We start from the raw sequence: 14,196 nt of genomic DNA, 5'->3' as shown, positions 1-14,196 counted from the left end.
AGCCCACAGCCTTCCAAAACAGTGCCACCAGTTGGGGGATCCAAGTATTCACACACATGAGCCGGTGGGAGACATGTCACATTCCAACCCATACAACCCGCAAAGACCTTGAGCGTCCCTTTTAGTTCCCCACTCCCCAATAGCACCGGACAGAGGACCACACAGGCCTATGGAGACCCTCTTGGTCCAAAGAGAGTACCACTGTAAGCAGGAAATACTGTGAGCAGACTGCACTTGTAACCCTTAACATCCACAACATGCTCCCCTCCCCCCACCCCCATGGCACGGCTGCCTTAGGACTATGGCTTCCTTCCTTTGCCCAACACTACCAGAATGTGCCACACCATATACTCTTCTAGCCTGGGAAGGGACTGAGACTGAAGTCTGGTTTCTGTTATGAGCATGGCTTTGCCCTGTGGTCAAGTTGAACCATGTAAATGAGACCCCCTGAAGACGGATGTGTGCAGCCAGCAGATCTCAACCCTGCCGAAGCGGACTGTAAACCCCCAGCAGGACCGACCCCACCCACTGCCGGCTCCTGGTGACAGGCAGCCCACCTGCCTTCTCTCTGGACCCTGGCTCTCCTCCTTTGTTTTCACAGAGTTGGGGCCAGCCCAGGGCTCTGGGATCAAAGAAATGTCAATCACGGAGAGGAAGGAATAGAGCCCAAAGCGCTGGACAGGATCCTTGGATGACTCTGGGAGTGAGGATCAGGCTGGACCCGGCTGGGAAGACACTTTCTAGATGCACAGGCCCCGAAAGGAGCACCTCAGGGCAGAGGCCGTGGCCTCAGCTCTCCAGAGACAGAGGTGGCAAGCTCAGACAGAGCTGGCTCAGCAACACGACCAGCCGTGGGAAGCAACTTCAATGACGGGGACGGGATGCTGAGGGCGAGAGCCAAGAGCACAGTCAGGTCCCCAGCCTTTCAGATTTGTGTTTCTATGGGATGATGCAGAGCACCCCTCCTTCCCTTCAGGTTTTTCTGAATATCTAGGGTTGGTAGTAGATTGTGTGGTGCCTTGTGGGCCAGAATTGATAAATCAGCACCTCCTGTCAGCCCTTGAGTGTGCAGGTACAGAAGAGGGGTTCTGTCACTTATGTGGGGGGCACTAGTGTGAATGAGCAGTCCGGTGTCACTACAGAAGGTCCCCATGCCTGGCCCAGTTCCCCTGCGGATTCTGGCTTCAGCTGTCCCCTAGGGCCTGTCCTAAGCCCTACTTTATACAAGCTGTCTGGAACTTTCCAGTTCTTATCTGATTAATGCTGTGTATTTTGGGTTCAATGTGGTATGACAACTCTCTCCAGGGAGTATCCAGGAGGCCCTGTCTTGTCCCTGCTGACACCCTGTTTCGTCTTCCCTAAGGTTCTGCTGGGTTACATTCTGTGTAGGGGGTGAACTCAACACCTTTCTCCCTCTCCCTGGCAACCTTAGGAGATGCAGTGTGGTCTCTGATAACAGCTGGGTCACTCTACACCTTGAGGTGCTCGTTTGAGGGGAACAGGGCAAAGCCCTGCCACACACCTTCATTCCCCACCTCTCTGGCAGGGACACCCGAAGCCAAGCTTGGGGCTCCTGCTACCTTCTCCTTAGCCCCGAGCCAGGCCTGGCCATCGGACTTCCGCATGTCATGCTCAGATCACAGCCACGGGGCCACAACTTTCACTTTTACAGCCTTGAATCTGCTGTCCATGCACATTCATCCCAGAAGCTGGAAAAGGAGTCGGTCTTGTTTATTAGTGAGCTCAGTCAGGTTTTCAGCAGGGATCAGAAGAGGGTGGGAGAGAGCGGCAGGAGCTGGCGGCTCCTAGGTCTCAAGGAAGGAATGCTCCAGAGCTGGGAGGGGCCACTTAGAGCTGGAGGAAGTGGGAAATGGGACCTGGAATCCTGCAGGCAACCTCCAGAAGGGCAGCTGCTTTTTGGTCCACTTCTTGGCCACCTTGGAGGAGGGACCAGGCCATTTGCATTCTTTGTCTGGGGCACAGTTTCAGGGAGACCTCTCCACACCTGGTGACTGTTTCTCAGGCTGAGTTCAGGGGCTAGATGCAGAGCTTACCGGACTCCAGGATGGAGTCTGGCTGGCTTCTCTCTCCGGACTTTAAAAGAAGGTCCTGTGGGGGAGGAGAAACAGACAGGGTGGACGAGCCTTGTGAATGACCCTTTGTCCATGACTGGCCCCACCATGGCAGCACACAGCCCTGCCAGTCTCCAGGGGCCCCTCTCAATTCGGCTCACACCAGCCACAGCACACAGGAAGAGAGAACAGTTGTCAGGACGGGGAAGGGTGGGCGTAGGAGCAACAGGACAGGAGTCACTTGTCAAGAGCAAGTGACAATATGGCCATCAAGGACATGGTAGGCCAGGCCCACCGTCTTGGTGCATGAAGCAGGAGCAGGAGCAGTATTTTGGGGAAATTCTAAGAGAAGCAACTCACAAGCCCAGGCTTGGAGCTACCCTGGCTGTGGGCTTTAGACCACAATCAACTCAGGGGTCACAGCCACCAAACGCAGGACACAGGTAGGGAAGCACACGCCAAAGCTTGGCTCCCTGGTGTGCCAGAGACAGCCAGATCAAGGTGAGAAGGAGACAGCGACAATGTCCCAAAGCAGGGTTTGGGACACGACGGGCACATCAACAGAACCCACCAACCGTGGTTCTTTGGACCAGCTTAAAGAGCCGGAATGGCCTGGCTGTGCCTGAGCAGAGTGCAGGGGTTCCTGCAGAGGTTCTCATGGGGAAGAGAGGCCCCAGCGGGGAGATTCAGTGGGCCACCACTTCCGGCCTAGTCCAGCAGGTGGGAGGCACCGCTGCTCAGTGCTACCTGCTACCCTGCTCCAAGGGACTCCGAGTGTGACCCAAAGCAGGTGGTGCTAAGGGCTGTGGGCACTCCCAGGTCTCCAGCCGGTGCCCCCAGCTGGGCTTTGCACATTCCCTTAAGCTCTAGTGTCCCCGCCATTGGCAGCAGCCCCAAGGGAGACATTTCTGCAGGCTGCCTCTATCTCCCTTCAGATACCAGTCCAAAGAACCCGCCAGGATCATGGGCAGCACATGGCACGCAGCATGGGCAGACAGGGCCCTGCAGCTGCCTGCCTAGTCACCGTGGGCTCCAGCTGCAGGAAGAACCCGTGCCTACACACGGGCTCATGGGCTTCAAGCTGCTTTCGGACCAGCTGGGGGCTTTCGGCTGCAGAGGAGGGAGGGGAAGAGCTTCACATGCAGGGTGGAGCAGGAGAGAAGAGGGCCCAGTTACTGCTCGGCGAGGCTCTCCAGGACCTCTCCCCGCACTCAGTTTCCGCCTCTCCCAGTCCTGCCTAGGCCCTGGATTCCAACAAGCACTGTCCATTCCTCAAGGCATGTGGAATGGAGGCTATGCTGGGCAGGTGAGTGTGGGCCAGTGTGAGCCAAGACTCCTAAGGCCCGGGACTCTGTTCCTAGGTGTCTCTAGCCCAGGGTGTTCTAGGCCCCATGATTTCCAGCAGATGTGTGCCCAGGGCATCCCTCTCACTGGGTGAGGCTGGAGGAAGGTGGCTAGGATCCTGGGAGGACGGGGGTGGTGGGGTTCAAGGGCAGGGTGCCTACACACACTTACAGCTCATCGTCGTATTCCTTGGGGGGACAAACGGCAACCACGAGGTCTATCCAGTCCTGTGGAGAGACACCGTGTGACCACAGGGCACACGGAGGGGTGGGTGATGCATCTGCCTGGTGTTCTGTCCCAATCCTGGGCTTCATAGGCCGGGGTCAGCCAGGGCACAGAGAAAGCTGGGGTTCGCTTCTGGAGGCCCACACCCTAGTGAAAGCTCTCCCCCAGAAGCAGGGCTGCAAGACGCTCAGTTGGCACCAGGTTTCCATGTGAATCTATGGAGCAGGGCTGGTAAGCCACTTTATAATCATACATGGACTTCCAGATGTGACCCTTAAAGTCTGGGGTACAACCTAGGAAAGGGTACCGCTGACAAGCTGCACCTGTAACCCTGAGCCATAGCAAACACAGGCTCTTTGGGCCTCACTCTCTGACCTTGGCACTCAGCCCCCTCAACGGCATCGTCACCATTGTTAGCCTGCTCATCACTGTCCACCCCAGCCTTGGGTGTGTCCACTGGCAAGTCCTGAAAGAGCACTACCCCCTCCCCCCACACCAAAGCTCCTAAGATTGAATGGAACCCCCGCCCCCATGGCCTCCCTCCAGGAGCACGGAACACAAGTGCTCCCCTCTGTCCTGACACAGCCCTTCAGATCGCCAAAGACAGTCATCGTGTTACCCGTTGGTCTTCTCGCCTCCACATCCTTTCATGTGGGTCCCAGGCCCATCTGGTCAGCTTCCTCGGCCCTGAACTTAATAGCTCAGGCTCAGCTGCCTGCACACAGCGGCACACGTTGTGCACTGCACAGCGTGAGTAGGTAGGTACCACTTACGTCGCAGTCTGTCGGAGGGTGCCCCCCAGACTGTGCAGTGCACATCCCGAGAGACTGTAAGTGGTAGCTCTGGTCCACGTGGCATATCTGCTAAGCATGGAACAGACTACCGGTCCCTCTTTCCTCTGCCCTCTGGTCTGTTCACTCTCTAGCAGCCCCCCAACACTCTCTTGATTCCTACTTAGCACACGCTTAGAGAAGACCTTGGAGTTTGGGGTTTTTTTTTTGTGTGTGTGTGTGGGGGGGACGGACAGGGTAGATGGCCATGTCCAGTCTTCTGGACTTTGTGCCACTTGCTGTTGGGACTCAAGACTAAGTCAGAAGTGACAATTCTCAGGTCCAATCCACTGTCTGGACCTTGGGTCCCAGCCCTGGACTGGGCCACTGCCATTTGTAAGGCCAGGCTTCAGACCCCAGGGTCTGCGGCAGGTGGTGCGGGAGGAGGGAGGGGGAGCGGGAGGGGGAGGGGCTCATTCTCACCCCGCCCTGATTCCAGGCCTTCTGCAGGGCAGCCTCAGCCTCAGCCAGGGTATAGTCCGTCACGATCTTGCCATTGATGGCCATGATCTCGTCTCCTTTCACAACGCCACCTTCAGGAAGAAGCAGATTGGCCACCAGGACTACTTGTAACATGTGCCTGATTCAGGGCTTTGTGTGGCTCATTACCGTGGGACAGTGGAAGAGGACCCACCCTGGGCTCTGAAAGCTTTTGAAAGGCTAAATAGGCTCATTTTCTCAAGACCCTTCCCTCCCACGGGTGCCCTCCAGGCCCCTCCCACGGGTGCCCTCCAGGCCCCTCCCACGGGTGCCCTCCAGGCTCAGCAGAGGACCACAGAACAGTCCTTGGCATCTGCAATCTGCACTCTGCAGCAGGATGGACCTACATTTCTGGTGCAGTTCCAAAAGCCTGAGCCGTCGAGGGCAGCTACACCTCTCCAATGCCCGCCCCACTAGCTCCATCAAAAACAAGTCCCTTTAATTCCCTCCCAGGGCCCGGTTTTCCCCATGCTCAGCATTTTTCACAGTGTGACGACAACCACTGTGGTGCCTGCTGATGACCCCTCCTTCCTTTCCCAGCTCGGCGAGGCAGAGAGTCTTCCTGCTCACCACTCTCACCCCTGCACTTCCCTCACAGCACTTAACACAAAATAGGGACTCAACAGGAGAGGGCTGAAACAAAGAACATCGCTGGCGTGTGCTGCTGGACACGCTGTCCTGGAATCCAGTGGTTTCAGGAAGGCAAGAAGTATAGACTGAACAAGTTGCTCACTGCAAGACCTGTCTGCTGCGGAATAATCCTCTTGTACATTGTAAAGATTTGTCACTCAGATTGGTTTAATAAAACGCTGATTGGCCAGTAGTCAGGCAGGAAGTACAGGCAGGGCAGCCAAACTAAGGATGATGGGAAGGAAAAAGGCGGAGTCAGGAGTCTCCAGCCAGATGCAGAGGGAGCAGGAGATGAATATACCATGCTAATAAAGGTGGCACCACATAGCAAAGCATGAATAGAAATAGAAATATGGGCTAATTCAAATGTAAGAGTTAGCTAATAACAAGCCTGAGCTATTGGTCAAGCTTTTTTTTTTTTTTTTCTTTTTTTCTTTTTTCTTTTTTTGGTTTTTTCGAGACAGGGTTTCTCTGTGTAGCTTTGTGCCTTTCCTGGAGCTCACTTGGTAGCCCAGGCTGGCCTCGAACTCACAGAGATCCGCCTGCCTCTGCCTCCCGAGTGCTGGGACTAAAGGCGTGCGCCACCAACGCCCGGCTTGGTCAAGCTTTTATAATTAATATAAGTCTCAGAGTGGTTATTTGGGAACAGGCAGTCGGGACAAGAAACTTCTGTTTACATCTGTCAGGGCCTCAGATACCATAATATGAACCATGGCTCTCTATAAATAAGCAGATTATGTCTGATTTACCTCTTGGCCATTATACCTCCTTTTTGGATAGAATTCTGGTTGATGTGCACAAAACTCTGGGTTACATGGAAATCAGTCACTTTGAAGCCTCACAAGTGTGAAGACCACAGGAATGTGGTGTGAGTCAGTCAGCAAGGCGGCAGCCCTAGTAGTTTGGAACTTGGGTTCCTGGGAATGTCCATCCTGGGCTGTCTAAACCTGCATGGGAACAAACCTCATACAGCAGATCTTCCTGTGCAGGGGAACTGAGGATTAGTATCTCTTAGTAAGGCCATGAGGGGACCCAGAGGCCATGAGGAGTGGCACAGGCCCTCTTTGGTCCTTCCCTGACAGACACAGGTGGGCAGGCAGCAAACCATCCTTCAGGTCGCACAGAAATGGGAGGAGAAGAGGAGAGGGTCCTAACAGGAAGTTATGCAGGTGTCTAGCTGAGCAGAAGTGAGAGAAAAGCTCCAAGCGGCACTCAGCGGGCTTTCTGAGGCCAAGGCCATGGCTGGCAGGGCTGGACAGCACCCAGGTGGCCAGGATGCATTCTTTGCTTCAGTAACTGTCAAAGCCCAGCTGCCAGCCAGCAGGGGCCTTGAGTTCTAGACTCCTGTCTGTCTCAGGCTCTGGTCCTCTACCCCTCCACCCGAACCCCTCTGGCCATGGGAGGAGCCTTGTTCTAGCCTGAGGGGATCTGATCCTAGGATTTCCTGCGCTAGCCTAGGCTCTACAAAGTGCTCCCGAGGTACAGAAGCCCCTCCTGGTGTGGCAGAAGCATCAGTCACAGTGGAGTCTGAGACATAAGATTCCAAAGGCTGACAGGTGAGTGAGTTGACAGTGTGAAGCAGCAGACAGCCTGGGTCCTGAGTCAGTAAATGGTGGGGCCTGGGTTTTCTTATGTAGCCCAGGCTGGCCTCAAACTCACTATGTTGCCCTGACCCTCATGCTCCCAGCTTCTAAGTGCTGGGATTACAGGCACGTGCCAGCAGTGCTGGTTCACACCATGCTGGCGATGGCACTCGGCGCTTCACACAATCCAGGCAAGCACCAGCTGAGCCGAGGGTGTTCTTGTTGAAAGGGAAAGAAGGCATGGGGAGAACCAGTGTGCATGGGGGAGTGCTGGGAGGTCCCTGGCCCTGTGGGAGGGGCCAGGCTGGGGAAGACCTCCCTAGAGGGGCTACTGGGCACTAAACCAAATGGCCAATGTGCCTGGGTTCAAGTCCAGCCTACGTCTTTTACTGGCTGGGGATCCTTGAAGAAGTGGCTTGATCTCAACGTGCCTCAGTTCCTAAGCTGTGAAATGAGAATATGATGGTGTGTATACCTGGGGGTTGCCAATGGATTCAGTGGGTGAATATCATGAAATTCTTAGGCCCAGGGCTGTGGGCCAGGTCCTTAGACTAATGCCTGATACGTGACTCATTCCACCGACCACCTGCTCTACCAGGATGTGTCCCCCTGCTCTCTGTGTCCTCTTTTCTCCCCGGAAGGCTCCCTTCCTGCACAGGCGGTGGCACTCGGCTTCGTGGGCTTCACTGCCCACTGGGTTCTCATGGCTTCCCGCCCTTCATCATTCCTCACCAAGCCTTGGCTGGTGATCCCCCTACTATAAGGAGCTGTGATTCTGAGCCCATTTCTGCCACTAGCCTTGGGTCCCTAGAGGGCATGGTGGCATCTGGGCGTGTCTGTACCATGGCACAGCCTCAGGTAATGTCTGAGACTAGCTAGATGGTTTTCCTGGATGGACCTGACATTCTTGAACAACTGTGAGGCCAGCAGATGTCTGCTCTCCTGGGGCATCTGGTCTAGCCATCACACCATCCCGCAAACAGGCAAAGCCAGTCCATACTCACCATGGCGTTCAGCAGCTCCGCCTTCATACACAGCAGAGACGACCACCTTCCCCACGGGGGAGTCCACTCCACCCTCCAAGGCCAAGTCTAAAGACCCCTCCTGTGTAGAGGAAAGCAGGTCTTAGGTGGCCACACAGACAGCAGCCTGTGGAGCACCAGGAAGTCTCTCCCAGGGCTACAGCGTGCAGGAGGCATGGGGCCATGCAGGGCAGAGGTCACGGGAGAGTCACGGGAGAAAGCAGGCCTGTGGAGCATGTATGCCCCAGGCATGGGGCCATGCAGGGCAGAGGCCACGGGAGAGTCACGGGAGAAAGCAGGCCTGTGGAGCATGTGTGCCCCACAAGGAGTGGAGAGAGGAGCAGGAACCTGCTGAGTCACCTAGGAGTAGAATAAGCAGGGGACCAAGATGGCAGGGGTAGAGAAGGTTGATGACCAGCCTCCACCCCATGACCAGGTACCTTCTTGATGCGCAGAAGCCGGACATCCTTCCCCGCAATCTGCTCTGGCGAGAACTAGAGACAGAAAACCAGAGTGGGGACTTGATGAAGGGTGAGAGTGTCCCTGGCCTTGACAATGGACACGGACGGGGACACACACACACACACACACACACACACACACACACACACACACTCACAGCCCCAAGGCCCAGTCCCACTGTTCTAGGCTTACTGGGGTGATGGAAGAAAGAGCTTTGTGAACATGTACACATGAGGGTGTGTACACATACATACATATAGTACACACACGCATGTGCACATGTATACATATATACACACAGCACACACACCACGGTTCTCCCTGAAAAGCTGTCTAAATGGAGCCTTTTCAGGAAAGAACATCTGGGCCCTTGTTGGGGCTCTTTGTGTCCCCCAAGGTCCAGAATAAAGCTCTAATTCTTTCTCATCCTGGGGACTGCTCCCCGAGCTGGAGAGCTCCCTCTTACCATGGAGTAGGGGTCAAAGCCTTCTTCATATTTTCTGAAGTCCTGGAAGCAGAGGGAGGTTTTAGGATGGAGGGAAGAGGCCACGGAGGCGGCACACGGCAAATGCAAGCTCCCACAGGCAAGGAAGGGGGCACATGGGCCAGATTCCAGGGGCCAGCGGTGAGCAGGGGATAGGGTGCAGCGTGGTCGGGATGGGGGTAGAGGGAGGAGGTTGGCAGTGACAACAGATGGGGCGAGCAGGAAGCTGCAGGAAGCATTTGGAGGAGCGTGGCCCTGCCTCTCTCTGCTCTGGTCCACGGTGGCTGTCTGTGGCTTCAGGGATACCACTGGGATCTGGACGTCTAGGCAGTTGGTCCCTGACTCACAGAAAGCCTCATTCTGCAGACTTTTGGGGCCCAAGCTGGCCTTCTACGTCCCCACTGGAGGCTGTGACCAGGCCATAAGGGTGAAGCCATGCTTCTCCACTCAGTGCTCTGACCTCACGGGGGAAGGCAAGTGACACTCGATACCAAGGGGAGAAGAGAGGTGGTGGTGAGCTTGGGGGCGGGGGGCTGGCCACTCCTTGCTGATCCAGGAGGTAAGATGGGGTGGTGGAAAGGATGCACAGCTCTGGGGTCCTGGCTCAGCAGGGTTGCTGTGGTGAAAGGTCCGGACTTGGAAACAACATGGTGAGAGGTGGGCCAAGCCAGGGTAAGTGGCCCAGGAGTCACACACAGTAAGCCAAGCTAGGGCACCCACCGGCCTCGGAAGCCGGGGTGCTATTCCTGAGTTAGAACCACAAAAACCACAGTCGGTCCTCACTGGAAAGGCGGCCACACTGTTCCCTAGGCCTCACCAAGTCCCGTGAGCAGGCCAGAGATCCTGTCCGCCCAGACTGCAGCTATGAAACTCTGGGCACAAGATGAGGGCCCAGCTTCAGCAGATGGGTCCCTGGATGTCTGCCCACACCCTATCTTCCTAGCCTTTTATTTCCAGGCTGAACCCCAATGAGGCCTTGGATCTGTCTGGCCAAGGTCAGAGACCACACCCAGGCCAGTCTCTGTATGTCAGACGGCGCACAGGACAAGGGTCACAGCACATCTAAGCACCAGGGAGGTTACGAGGCAGAATCTGGACCTGTGCCCTTGTCTCCAAGAAGGCCCTATCTATCCCTGGCTGTTCCTTCCGGAATGCTGGGCCGTGCTGGCTACAGTCTGAGTACTGTTCTTAGAGACGGCTGCTGGTGGCAGGTCTTACGTGAATTCTGAAACTTACAAAACATTCCTGCTGGTTTGCCTTAAGAGATCTACACCCTTGGTTCAGCAGATGGAGAAACAGAAGCCGGAGAGGTGACATTAATGCCTAAGGCCAGGAGTCAGAGGAGGAGGCCGCGGGTTTAACCGCAAGCTTGAAGCCCTGTGCCCGAGTGATCTCTTTTCCTTTTGAGGATTGTTTGTGTCTCTGCTGTGGGCCCTTCAGTGCCTACTGGGCAAGGCCAGTGCCTTGAGCGCAGATCACAGAACCGATGTCCTGGATCTAACCCGGGGTCTGACTCTAGCAGGGGCGCCCGCTCCCTGCTTCAGCTGCACTTCCGTGACATGGGGAAGACAACAGCACTCCTCTGCCCCCGGCCGCTGTGCAGACCGAGTTAAGACCCTTGATGAATTTAGAAGCAGGGCTTGGCACGGCGCACCTTCTAACGGTGCGCTGTCTCCTGTCCATCTCGGTCCTGGGCTGTCAGCAGCCTCTTACAGACGCTGCCTATGCCCCCCACCTCCACACTTCTATTCTCTGCCTATCAAATCAGTGTGTGTGGGGGTGGAGAGACTGCTAGCCAGGTCACCTTTGATTTGGGGGGTCTCTTTCATTGGTGCTGAAACTGTCAATCCAACAGCTGGCCCTGGATGGAAGCCCCAGGATGTAGGGTAGCTAGATGGCTATCTTGTCTGACCCAACTCAGATGCCAGCAAGGACTTCCAAGTCCCATGTGAACCCCAGACAAAGGGAGGGGCCAAGAGGCCACCACCTCCTGTGGCTAAGAGAAACTGTGATCTGCTTGGAGCAAGTCCAGACTAAAGGAGCAAGGAGGTAGCCAGTGCCCCACCCCCACCCCTCCCTTCTCTCTTGGCCTCTGGGGTCCCCTCTGTCCGACTTCCTCTTTGGACCCCCGGAGGGTAAGAGTGGCCATTCTGCTGGCGGCCTTCTCAGTCAGTGCTTATGCTCTGAAAAGCCGCGGGTCCCCTTTTGGGGGTGCGGTGGGTGGGGAGGGAAACCACCCAGCGCTGTCCTGAGGCTTCCCAGCAGGTGGTACTTGGGGTACCTTGAAACCGCCAGGCACTGGCGTGGAGGAGGAGGAGTCAGGCAGAGTGAGGCAGTGGGGGAGGACCAGAGACACACACGACTACGAGACACACGACTACCATGGGTGTCGTTGTACTTGTCTGAAAGCTGTCTGATACACCACCATCCTCTTCAGCATCTCCTGCGGCTGCCAGGAATAAAAGACAGTTCCCCACAGGATGTTAAACATAGGCATCGTCTGCCCCCTGGTGCCAGGCCCTGGGGCTGCCAGCCTGAGGCTACCTGGTTCCTCCCCGATAGACTTATATTAGGGGAGCATGCCAGGCCTCCCAGGCAGCAGCTGCTGTGAAGCTGAGCGGACACCCCTCATTATGAACCGGACAACACAAGTGGACTCAGCAGGCTGACCCAGAGCACGACCTTTGCCCTTTGGGGGAGCCGACAGGACAGCTAAAGCTCAAAATTAGAACTGGAGTGCCCCGCCCTGACATTTGGGTAGGGTTTCCTTGAGGGGAATAAAGTTCTGCCATGGCTGAGCTCCCACTGTGGGAGGCCAGTCAGAGGTTGGATCCCTGTGGGGTGCCTGTGAGCCCCAGCTTCCAGGGCCACACCCAGGACCTGGTCCTAGTGAGGATTGAGAAGCATCTGCTTTGGCCATTCTCTTGGCCAGACAGGCCTCACACGCAGGTCAAGTCCAACGCCATCTCTTAGGCTCTGGTAGTAACGGTAAGATCATGGCTTTGGCGTTCCAGAGACTGGGGGGCAGAGGGGGGGAGTCCAGGATGTGCCAGGGACAAACAACACCTCTCCACACAGCTCCTCAGCTGTGAACAGGGATGATGGGGGCCATCTTCTGAGGCCGCACAGAGCCTGACACACGGCAGCCTCCTGAGTCTTAAGTATTAACACTGTGAATTGTGTTCACGGTGGTTTGTGTGTGTATGCACATATGGGTGCACGTGTATGCACATGCGTGTACATGTATGTGGAGGTCAAAGGACAACCTCAGGTGTCACTCTTCAGATGCCACCCACCTTCTCTTTTGAGACAGGGCCTCTCAGTGACCTGGAACCCACCAGCAAGGCCCAAGGATCCGCCTGTCTCTGTCTCCTCTAGGCTGGGATTACATCACCATGTCCAGTGTTTTCAAAAGTGTGGATTCTGGGGCTTGAACTCAGGCCCTCCTGCTCACACAGCAACCACCGCCCCAGCTCAGCCATCTCCCCAGACTCAACACTGTCGTAAAGATGGAGCTGCAGGTCATGTAGTCAGAGAACAGGAATTCTACTGGATGGGTCCAGGCCCACTGTAGATCACACGAATTCATCTCTTGAGCAAGAAGGTGACAAGATGGCATCTGATCTGACTTTGTGTCATATCTCACTTCCCTTCCATAGGTGTCAAAAGCCGGGCAAGAGGATACTGGCTTGCTGCTCTAGAAATACCCCCGGGCAGGGTCGGGGGACTAAGGGTCTTACCAGGACCTCGGATTTCACAGCTGGCCTGTAGATGAAGTTGGGTTCCTGGTGGACCATGACAGGTTTGGAGATGGTAGACACGCCAGGGCCTCGTGGAGGCTGTGGGCTTGGGCAGAATGTCTGGAGGGGTTAGTTTAAGAGAGACCCATGTGAAGTCACGGTGAACGTGGCCAGGGACAGCCGTGGTACTTCCACAAACATGCAAACCACTCCATGCACCCAGCCAGGCGGATTCAGCCGCCCTGACAGAGGTCTGGGATAGGCTCTTCTCACAAACAGAATACCACTGCCTCAGTGTGGCTGAGTGGCTCTGAGAATAAGCCACTGTCACTCAGAGGGCACACTTTCAAGACTCCCTCACACTGGTCACCCAGCACTCCCTTCCTTCAAAGGCTCTCTTCTCTGGCAGTGTTCAAGTCCCTGTGGAGCGACGAGAGGCAGCTGTGGTCCCCAGGGTCTAGGCACAGTATCCAAAAGCCCCAGGGCGAGGACAGGGCAGAGACAGACCTTTCTGGAACTGACAATACTTGTTCTAACCACGTGATCGATCACTCAGTAAAACATCTCTCATCAAGGCACAGCCCTGTCTCCAAACCCTTTGACAGGTCCCCAGAGAGGGTCAACATCCCTCCCTGGCCTGACGACCTTCCCTTTTTCTTTTTAAAGATTTATTTTTATTTTATGTGCATTGGTGTCTTGCCTGCATGTATGTCTGTGTGAGGGTATCAGATCTCCTAGAACTGGAGTCACAGACAGTTGTGAGCTGCCATGTGGGTGCTGGGAATTGAACCCCGGTCCTCTGGAAGAGCAGCCAGTGCTCTTAAACGTTGAGCCATCTCACCAGTTCCCTACTTTCCTTTCTTGTCTCCCCACTGTCCCCTCCCCAGACTCCTCCCACTGCCCAACTTCAGCCTCGAAGACGTCAGGATCTGCTGCCTCGAAGCCTTTGCTCTGCCAGCTTTTGTCGCATGGAAATTACTGCTGTCCTCAGCTTTCCCCTCCCCAGTCCCACTGACCCCAGACACCTGTGGGTCCTCCCCCTACCCTGTTTCCACTAGACTGTCCTGGACAGGGACTACAGCTGCCTGTCTAATGGTGGCTCCCAGTGCCTAGCAGAGTGTCTAGCATATGGCAGGTGCTTCACAAATATGTGTTGACTGAATATACGAATAACTCAACTCCTCTCCTCCCCTCCCCCCCCTCCCCTCCCCTCTGCACTCCTCTCCTGGGCATATATACATGGTTCTGCTCTCCCCTCCTCTCCTCTCCTCTGCTCTCCCCTCCTCCCCTCTCCTCTGCTCTCCCCTCCTCCCCTCTCCTCCGC

At 55.7% G+C, this 14,196-nt stretch overlaps 1 protein-coding gene across 2 annotated transcripts in view; it reads right to left on the bottom strand.

The window, feature by feature from the left end:
* Window positions 1-1,710: 1,710 nt before the first annotated feature.
* Window positions 1,711-14,196, bottom strand: part of Ush1c (USH1 protein network component harmonin) — a 48,043-nt gene continuing 35,557 nt past the window's right edge. The window contains exons 19-26 of one of the 2 annotated variants that reach the window (XM_028880193.2): window positions 12,873-12,992; window positions 11,531-11,581; window positions 9,115-9,156; window positions 8,627-8,680; window positions 8,169-8,268; window positions 4,895-5,004; window positions 3,588-3,643; window positions 1,711-2,109 (exon numbers count right to left, since the gene is read on the bottom strand). In XM_028880193.2, coding sequence (XP_028736026.1) covers window positions 2,097-2,109; window positions 3,588-3,643; window positions 4,895-5,004; window positions 8,169-8,268; window positions 8,627-8,680; window positions 9,115-9,156; window positions 11,531-11,581; window positions 12,873-12,992 — 546 coding nt within the window. In that variant the 3' untranslated portion in view covers window positions 1,711-2,096. The remainder of the gene's footprint in view (window positions 2,110-3,587; window positions 3,644-4,894; window positions 5,005-8,168; window positions 8,269-8,626; window positions 8,681-9,114; window positions 9,157-11,530; window positions 11,582-12,872; window positions 12,993-14,196) is intronic. The other variant, XM_028880191.2, reaches the window with a different exon arrangement.

The sequence above is a fragment of the Peromyscus leucopus genome, chromosome 1 (genome assembly GCF_004664715.2).
Source record: "Peromyscus leucopus breed LL Stock chromosome 1, UCI_PerLeu_2.1, whole genome shotgun sequence".
In the NCBI taxonomy this organism is placed as follows: domain Eukaryota; kingdom Metazoa; phylum Chordata; class Mammalia; order Rodentia; family Cricetidae; genus Peromyscus; species Peromyscus leucopus.
Note: the sequence above shows the minus strand (reverse complement) of the source record. Positions and strands in the feature narration are given on the sequence as shown.